This window comes from Squalius cephalus (genome assembly GCF_949319135.1).
Source record: "Squalius cephalus genome assembly, chromosome: 22".
Taxonomy (NCBI): Eukaryota; Metazoa; Chordata; class Actinopteri; order Cypriniformes; family Leuciscidae; genus Squalius; species Squalius cephalus.
Window position 1 is genome coordinate 12,765,089 of NC_137143.1, and position 10,075 is coordinate 12,775,163.

At 39.4% G+C, this 10,075-nt stretch overlaps 1 protein-coding gene across 5 annotated transcripts in view; it reads left to right on the forward strand.

The window, feature by feature from the left end:
- LOC307150364 (uncharacterized protein) overlaps positions 1-3,321 on the forward strand; it is a 30,003-nt gene extending 26,682 nt beyond the window's left edge. For all 5 annotated transcript variants that reach the window (XM_079857540.1, XM_079857538.1, XM_079857539.1 and 2 more), the window contains 2 exons: positions 1,086-1,168; positions 3,220-3,321. In XM_079857540.1, coding sequence (XP_079713666.1) covers positions 1,086-1,168; positions 3,220-3,235 — 99 coding nt within the window. In that variant the 3' untranslated portion in view covers positions 3,236-3,321. The remainder of the gene's footprint in view (positions 1-1,085; positions 1,169-3,219) is intronic.
- The last annotated feature ends 6,754 nt before the right edge of the window (positions 3,322-10,075 follow it).

Consider the following 10,075-nt stretch of genomic DNA (forward strand, 5'->3'; position numbering starts at 1 on the left):
CACTGAATGCATAGAGTTGACAGCCCTGCTTTCAGAAGGGGGATAAATCGACGGCAGCGTTCCTCCTTCCGCCATGCTTCTTCTCCATGTGAGGATTGTTTACATTAGACTGAGTGCTCATGGCGCGCATGCACACAGAGCTAATACATGTGGGGATTGTTTACATCAGAGTGCGCACATGTTTCGCGCAGCATATACGCAGTGTTTAAGTGGTTGATGGAAAATAAGCTAATGCGCGTTGTATAAATATAAATTCTGATCTATTATTTTTCACGGTATTTTGAAGTGCACGCGATAACAATATTGTGCATATTCATTACCGCGATTTATCGCATTACCGAATACCGGCATAAGTCTACTTACATTTAAATGTGAATTTGCTGTCCACCACTGAACTCTAGTCTAAAAAAAAGTAGTCCCTGACCACAAACAGCAACAGAAGTTGCATACATTATTTCAGCAAAAATCTATCTTTTATGAGTGAGTCAGTCGGTAAAGACTAGGGCATGGGAAAACCCCTTTAGTGTTAAAATTACAGGACATTCAAATGGATTCTCACTTGCTTTCTCAATCCCTCACAATAATTGACTCTAGCTTCAATATCAATGAACAATATCAATGAGATCAAACATGTTTAAGTTGCTAAGAGTGGTTGCTAGGGGTGTTGTGTACTAGTGATACATAGAACCGTTGGGTGAAGCATCTGTCAAATTTGAACTAGCAGCAGCTTTTATGACTGGAGAAGCTAGGATTATTTGAGTCAGGCATAATCACAAAACTGACAGGAGCAGAGAAAGTGCTTCTAATAACCAAGCATGTAGTTTATCGTGGTTAGCCCTGTCAGATACTTTGACAGATGCGTGTGGACTTGACTCGTTTCTCCAGTGTATAACTTGCATTTGATGGTTGTGTGTTGATGGGAGTGCAATAATTCTGACTAAAACATAAGTTTTGCTAAAATATTTATGAAATGTAGGTTTAATATTCTACATGTATTTATGAGCCGTAACTGTAAACGGGGTATACATGTAATTACCACAATTGTTACATGTAATACAATGGCTATGCTCATTTACTTCTTTCAGACGAGTGAATATGTGCAACACCGTGTCCTAACCAGACTATTTCTGCGACGTCACCGCTGGAACAGAAAGTATGATGATTTCAGGTATAGTAATGTATATGTGCATTATTTAATGTTATACTACAGGGCCGTTGAATGCTTGAATCTGATTGGTTGACGAACGTTCTAAGGTGTGCATTATTTTCAGGGAAACGCACAGCTAAAGTAGTTCCAGGCAGGTCTTGACCACATTACAGTTCCATATCACCAAAGATATCACTTCGCGTAGTTAACGGTAATAACAGAAAATAGGATACAATTCATAACAAGAAAAAACATTTAGCCCCATGCGCTTGATCTGGAATTTTCAATGTCTAGCTGTCTAATTTTCAATGTCTTTCAATGTCTAGTATATTCCTATCTATAATCAATAGAAAATTAATCTGAATATAGGCAAAATAAATGGATAATCCTGCAGCACGGATTATTATTGCAGATAATATAACAAATAAATAATTATTGATAGGCCTACTTGTTAAAAGGGCTGTGTTTCATTTATTTGGCTAGTCTGTCATCTGTCAATAATAGAAAAAGAATGAATTCGAATTAATTAAAAGGAATTGAATTAATAAATAAATAATAATATTGACGCACATGCTTTTCTGTCTCATTATTGCAACATCTCTCTCTGTCTAATAACTGCATTAATAACTGGGGACACACTTTAAGGCCGGTTATGAATGTAATTTGATACGTAGGCTATGACTGATCATGCCCAAACGCGTGTTCAGCGCGTTCAGTCTGTGTTCAAAGTCGGTGTTTAAAATCTGCTGCAGTCGATGAAAACAGTCAGAGAATGTGTCAGCTAGTCGTGTGTCCCCAGCATTAGTCTGCTATCAGTGGCTCAAACCTCCGTTACTAACTCTAAAATGACGTTTTGGAATTAGCAACGGAGGCATGGTATTACATGCGTAAGAAATTAGTCCTACATACAAGAGCGTTTTAATGACAAAAACTTTAAAAACGTCTTGAAATACATAATCTGAACAATGTTTCGAGGTGTGGTAACTGTAGTATAAGCGGAATAATTGACTTCAGGCCGTTGAATTATTAGAAAAATAATGCACACCCGAGGTGAACGGCCACTCCGCTTCGCGTCGTGACCGCATTACCACCTCGGGTGTGCATTATTTTTCTAATAATTCAACGGCCTGTCGTCAATTATTCCTTACTTAAAGAGTATGCAAGTTTGAAAATCATTTTGTTTGTCTTTTATAGCTGTACTGAAAGCAACTCACCTGTGAACAAAAAAAGTGAACAAGAACGTTCAAACTGTTTGTTAACAGACAATTGTTTCAGTAACTCTATGTATTTTTAATAATGTTAAAAAAGGTGTAATATTCATGGATTTGTGTAATTATCCATTTCGTTGAGTGCTTGGAGCTTGCTGAGCGCGCGCTCTTCTGATTAGCTGTGATTTTTACCACTGAGACAAATTTTTGTCGCTAGAATGTTATGGGTGTCTGGTTAGGACACGGTGCTGCTCCTACCAGTTAACATTTGATCTCAGCAATACTGGTAAATGAGCAAAACAAAGTGTTTTTTTTTTTTTTTAAAGGTGCTCAAAGTGATGTTGGGTGACGTCACTTCTTGTTGACGCTGAAAGTTTTGTCAAACAAAACGGAGGCTAGCTTGACCCTCCCTCCTCCTCATCCGCACACTAACCCCCCAAATCCTTCTTGTTGGTTATTGGCTGGAACATTTTGTTGGGTTTCGTGGTGCAGGTTAGCCCAGTTTGTTTTTGTTGCCGTTTGTGGAGCCTGGGCTGTCTACAGAGACTACGTTTCTTTACAGTTTTCAGGGGACAGGCAGCTAGCGGATGGTGAGGAGATGTTCGCTGTATGTGACAAATGTTTTGGCCTAAAAAATGTGACATCGCTTAGAGCACCTTTAATTTTTAAATTAAATACTGTGAGAATCATGTTCAATCTGATTTCAATTCCACAGCTGTTTAGTATCTATTAAGGAGGTTGTTGACAGTATTGTGTTCATGTTTCTACCAATGTTGTTTGTGAGAAATAAGTATTTTAACCCACAGTAACTTTCCTTATAGAATGCTCTAACATCTTTTTCATTTTCTTTTCTCTACCAAACAGCTCAGGAGATAGTTGATCCTCAGATGCACAGATCTACCTCTAGTCCACCTTCATTCCCACACCCACCTGGCCATCAATGTTTCATTAAATAATAAATATGCAATAAAATTATAAATATGCAGTCCATACCCAGTGTCTGCCATGCACGATCTGTTCCTTGTTCATTGCAAATGTTTTAGATTGTTCTATTGAAGCTCATTATAATCTTTGAGAACGGTATTATGGTAGCTGCAACACTTCCTAGGGAAGGGATCTTTCGTGTAGGTGTTCTGGCAGAACTCATCCAGCAGGAGTAAGTTGTGGGTCATATCGCTCCAAGATCCTCCAATCAGCACCAGCTCATCAGCAGAAGCCAGACTTTGTGACTATATTCACCTTTATGCTCTCAGCAGTTACTACAGTACATTGTGTACATTGTGTCCTTAATTTTTTTTAATATATTTAAAGTTGAATCAATTCTCTGGAAAGTAAATGTCATTAAATATTAAATATGTGAGGTAATATGAATCAAATTAACATTTGCATATTGTTTACTCCTAAGGCTTCTTCCTCGTATCTACAAGGGTTTTCTTTACCATTGCCAGCTTTGCCTTGCTCATTGGGAGTTTGTAAGCATCATTATTTGGAACAAAATATGAAAATGGATTGGTGTGTGTTTAACTATTTCTGTGCATGGCATAGTCAAAGAACCACCTGACACAAAGCCATGGATCATGGAATAAATTAAATTGTTACTCAAATTATCAAGCTTGTTATGCTACACTTTACGTTCTAAGCAGCAGCCAGGCATGGTAGTCTAAGGGTCTAATTTATGCTTTCTGCAAAATACATTCAGATTTGTATCCAGTAAGGATAAAGTTGCCCTTAACAAATCATTGAAAGCATTATTTAAATAAATCCATGTGTGTAATGCTAATATATTATATTTTTCTGTACTGAGAAGAAAAAAAAAAAAGCTAACGGTACGTTCACACGGGGCATCAGCGTCAACGCTTCCCATTGACTTTGAATGGGTGACGTCATGCGTTGCCGAAAAGAATTGTGGATCCGTCGGCGGCGCTTCACTGGCGTTGCTCGCGGCAGAAGTTGAGAATTTTTCAACTTCTGCCGCGAGCAACGCCAGTGAAGCGCCGCCGACGGAAGCGTCAGCCAATCAGATCGCTCTATGCAAATACAGTAGCCAGGCGGCAGCCAATCACGTTCATCCTGTTCAAGAGCAGCAAACTGAGGATACATTTTAAAATGGAGGAGAAACTAATTATTGCGGTAGGCAATCACCCGGTCCTTTATGACCATTGAATGACAATGAAGCTTGTTGTTGAGTTCCTGTCTAATTTCATTGGCTGACGCTACTATGACCATGGCGTCAGTGCCAAACTTCAGCCACGCCTTCCGTCAAGCGTTGACGCTGATGCCCCGTGTGAACGTACCGTGAAGCCGCTTGTCCACCAGCGTCCGATAAATTTTTGTTCCGACGCGACGCCTGTGACGTTTTCGCTGCTTGGGTGCGGGGTTTGTGGGCTGGAATAAATATGAAACCATAGCAACGGCCATACACAAAGTCTCGCCGCCGAGTTTCCATTGGCTGCTGCCCCGCGTTTTGACGCTCTCATTTGCATAAAGTATCCACCGAGATACTTTTTTGACGCGCTGCTGTTGACCAAATCGACGCGACGCGACCCATCATGCTTTGCGGGGGCGTTTTTGCTGCCTGACGTAGTTCCATAGGAAATGAATGGGCTTTGGCGTCGCGTCAGAAATCTCAACGCTGGTGGACAAGCGGCTTAAGTGTCCTTCGTAAATGTAGTAAGACAAAATGAAAAAATGGTGAAACTGCATTAGCCAACCCAAAATCTCTTCGGTAAAACTCAGTTTTGTTTTCACATGTACTGGTAAGGGAAAAATGCAACAATGTTTTTAATGCTTGTCGAATTGTATGCTGATCAACGACGAACAATGAGCCATGTATGTATAATTATTTAAATATATATTCCGTGTTTTGGATGCGAGTGGCACAATGCAAGCCAGACACCCGCGGCTGCGTCTGATCTGCTCGATCCGCGTGGCAGCATGCAATTTAAAATATTTAAGATTCATCGTATAGACATCGTATAGAGGTAAGGAAGACGGCTCATTAATATTAAAAAACGGTCGTTCGAATGCGATGTTTACCAGACGCTACGATCTTTCAAAGACGTCTCCACGATGTACGTGTGCTATCTGGGCTCAGTAGCCTCTGCTGATATGCCTCATGCTTTTTTTTCACTTTCCCCACAAGGTAATAAAAACCAGTTTTGAGTGTGTAAGTGTGTATGCTCTCTATCGCCCCTGTAGCTGGGAACGTGGTATTGCAGCAGATACACACTCCCGGATGTGTGTGTGGCTTTAGCCAATGAGAAAGGCCGACGGAGAGGGAGGGAGGAGCCGTGTAGTTTTATTGGATGCGCCCACGCAGGCGCACATTGTTACTGGGTTTTAATCTTTAATTCCTGGTGTTTTGACTCTGTTTCAACGGAAGAAACACTTCATGTGGGCTAAGCAACAGGTTACTGTAATCCTATAGTATTTAACTATACATTTGATATAGTTTCATGTACCCAGATAGCACACGTACGTCGGGCCGACGTTGGCCCAACATCGAGCGTCGGCCTCCCTCCCTATAACATCGCAAAGGCGTCGGCCAGGCGTAGGCAGATCTCTTGTCAGTCAGTGCTCTATTTCCCAGCTCCGTTACGTCGGCTTTAGGTCGGCCCACTATACGGGAGGCCGATGTCGCGTTGTGCTTGTGAACTTTCAAGTCGCTTTCAAACACTGGAGCGGCCGCGGCGCAGAGTTGCCATGGAAACGCCGCGGGACCACTGTTGACTGGTAAGCAGGAAAACTCCCTCTCTCGCTGTTGTTTTCAAATTCACTGCTTTCAGGTGATATTAGTCTCTAAAATCACACGGATAATACACACAACTGTTCTTGACACTTCTCTTACTTGTAATTGATACGCTTATGTTGAATATTTACTTTTATAGACATGGCTTTGTGTCTTAGGAAAAAGTCCGTTAGCATCTCAACCGTTTTCAGAAGAGTTAAGCTAAGTTAACGTTGACTCGGTTGAACTTTTGTTTATGAAAGTTTTGGCTTTTAATCACCTCTTATGTGTATATGAGAGGTTTTGTAAAGGTTTTACTTGGAAGTGAACTAATTTATTTTACACAAACGTAAACATAAACGTATGTAATCGGTGACGTCACTTACATGTAGAACTTACATGGTTGAAACTTGCTCAATGGTAAACAAATATTGATTAAAAAAAATGTTCTGTGATTTCAGCAGCAACAAAATAACAGAGGGAAAGCTCCACGACTTCAACATTTCTGAAGAAAGCTGCTGCTGGAGAAGTAGGAAATACAGGTAGGTAGGTAACGTTAGGAAATCCAAAACTAAAGAATTAATTACTGATTTTAGGAAACAGAGTCCCCCTCTTCCCCTCACTATCATAACCTATTGAGATAATACAAGAATACAACCTTGGCACAATAATTGATAGTAGCTATGTTTTGAATCACACACACTGATGCCTTTTTTTGCCAAAGCCCAGCAGCGAATGTATTTTTACCGTAGACTGAGGAATTTTAACATTGACCCCACTTTGATGAGAATGTTTTATTCTTGTTTTATTCAGTCTGTTTAACCTTCAGTTTTATCTGCTGGTTTGGTTCCTTGTCTACAAAAAACGATTAGAGAGTATTGTTAGGACGTGTAGCAAGATTGCAGGCTTTAACTTTCCCCTCTCTCACACATTTAGCAGCTACTCCAACAGAGTGGCAAAGAAGGCACTATCTATTGCAGCTGACCCTAGTCATCCTTTGTCCTGCCAGTTCAAGCTACTTCCCTCAGGCCGTAGGTACTCCATGCCCAGATGCAGGTCAAATAGATTCAGAAACTCATCTCAGAAAAGCATTTCACCTCTGCTGTAGCTTATATATAATATAGCTTAGCTATAGCTTCTTACTTGTAATAAACCTGGCATTATATAATAATATTGTTGGCTCTGTGACAAATGGTTTGTTGTGTTCCTAGATCCTTCAATGTTGATGCCCTGGCCTCCACCGTAGCAGAGTTGGGCGGATCATCATCTCTAAGGCGCTATGAACCATATGATTAGTAAGTAAAACTTCAAACATACACTAATGTCTAACATGCACTAATTGTGTTGGTAAAAAAATTATGTTTTGAAAGAAGTCTCTTATGTTCACCAAGACAGCATTAAAAACAATAATATTGTGAAATAATATAACAAATTTTAAATAACTGTTTTCTATGTGAATATATTGTAAAATGTAATTAATTCCTGTGATCAAAACTGAATTTTCAGCATCACAGCTTCATATGATCTTTCAGAAATCATTCTAATTTGATGATTTGACGCTCAAGAAAAATGTATGATTATTACCAGCTTTCATTTTCTCAAAGGCGTAGCAGGATACCCAGGGCTTGGTTTACACCTATCACAATTTCTAGCCACTGGGGGACCATAGGCAGGCTAGGGGAACTCATATTAATGTTAAAAAACCTCATAAAGTGAAATTTTCATACCATGCAACCTTTAAGTGTTTTATACCAGTTTTCTATGTGAGGAAAACGCTTAACTGTACATAGTAGTCTATTTTTAATTAGTATGGTGTTTACAGAGTTATCATTTATTTATTTTAATATCACTGTCTATGCGTTAAGTCACGTTCTGCAAGTGCAAATCTCTAAATTCAACTTTGAACTTTGGTATTTTACAGGGGACAAGTTCTCAAATTCACATCTTTATGCTCTTGAGTTTTGCTACTCTTTTACTTTCATAAATAACCTTCCTGATAATGTTCGGGGCTCAGACACACTCTCCCAATTTAAATCTAGACTAAAGACACAACTCTTTAGCCAAGCATTCAATTAACACATCTCATAATCTTGTTTTACAGTTAATATGTGATGAAATAGTAAAAAGTGCACATGATCATCTTTTGCCTGAAATAATATGAACTGCAGCTATGCTAATGTTTCTCCTGTTGCTTCCCTGTTTCTATCTCAGGATGCTCAGCAAGTTCACTAGAGATTACAGCATCTCCAGTTTGGATCCAGCCTCACTTGTGAAGACCTCAGATGATGGCAACTATAGATGGACACAAAACTGCCAGATATTAAGGTGGGGTAAGCGATATTTCAAAAACGCTGTTGGACACTGTTGATATTTGGAATGAACCCAAACAAACACACCCCTCTCTTCAATGCTCCACCTCCAAAACTCACCAGATTGCCCAGCAGCCGCATCACCTTATTGGTGTAAATAACTAATTTATGTTATTGCATGACCTGCTCAATAAAAGCGCAACACTAAGAACGTTTCAGGAAACACGTTTTTAATTATGATAAGGGCTGGATTTCCCGAAACCTTCTTAACGCTACGTCATTCCTAAGTTATACCTTAAGCTGTACCTTATCGTTAATACGTGTTTCCCGAAACGTTCTTAGTTAATTGTACCTTCTGTAAGTCATACGTTCGGATATTTCCCCACCGGTTAATCAAAGTGTGACAACACCGGTAATACCATAATAGAAGTGACGCGCATGCGATGCAGCATGCTCGTTTTTCCAGGCGCGCATATGCCAGGGCTCCAGACTAACTTTTTTTATTAGGAATGCTGTAGCCCCTGACTTAAAATTTTAGGAGCGCAAGCAGAAAATTTAGGGGCACACCTTAAATCACCTTGCAATGCAATTATTCACATTTTCCCCCAAAATAACTGTATTACTGACAAATGCTTTGATAATAAATAGCCTTAACGTACAGAAATTACAATGTGCAGTTTTATTTTAAGTTCACAGGGCTCCAGACTAACATTTGAAGGCAGCAGCACTAAGTTCTACAGAAAGTATTTGGTAGCACTGTGGGATGACAAAGCACTGAGCTTAATTTGAGGTGTATAGATAAAGTTAACTTTAATTATTATCATTCATAATGTCTTAATATTAATTCAAAAGCAAAATGAGTGACAAAACTGAAATATAGCCAATAAGCGTCCTCTACAGCTATGTTTACAATAGTAATTTAATCTTTATCTTTTTTTTTAAATAAGTGTGAGTTTTCCTACTTCTTGAAACTTTTAGTTTTATAAATAGGGACAATCTTTAAAGGATGAACAAAAATGTTTTGTCAACACATTAAAAATAACATTTAAATATGATATTATAGTTTTGAAGTGCTAGAAAAAGATGTACTGTTATAACCACAATATACCATAGTTACAGTAAGTGTTACAACATTAAATCCATCGTGAATGTTGCTGATCTGTGGACCTAAAGCCTTCTATAACTTGTTCGTTCATGGCACGATGTTTCTCCTGTTTTCCACGTCAGCGCTGTTTGATATGATATGGTTTATAACAGAGAATTCTGCGTCAAATCTGAACGTTTCTCACTAAACGCAACTCGCAGCAATGTTATTAATTCTGTCGCGAACTCAATGGATTTCTTCACTGGATCTCCACGATGTAACTGTTTCGCGTGTTCGCGATCGGCCCGCGACTGGCGAGAGAAGCTCTGCGCTGTCTATTATTGGTTCGAACCATTAAACGGTCTGTGAAGCACTTTCCACTTTCATTTTGTTTTTATTTATTAACATGTCACGGCATACTCTATGCTTGAGGCTGAGAATGTGTCTAACTAGCGTATTGTGTTTAAACTGCAACATTCGCAGCTCATGGAGTTCGTCTCCTTACAGTAGGCTACCTCTCAACCAGCTGAATTCTCGCAGACAGTCTTCCTGAAAATAGTGGGTTCAGGCCTTTATCACCTTACAAACCTCTGACTCTGA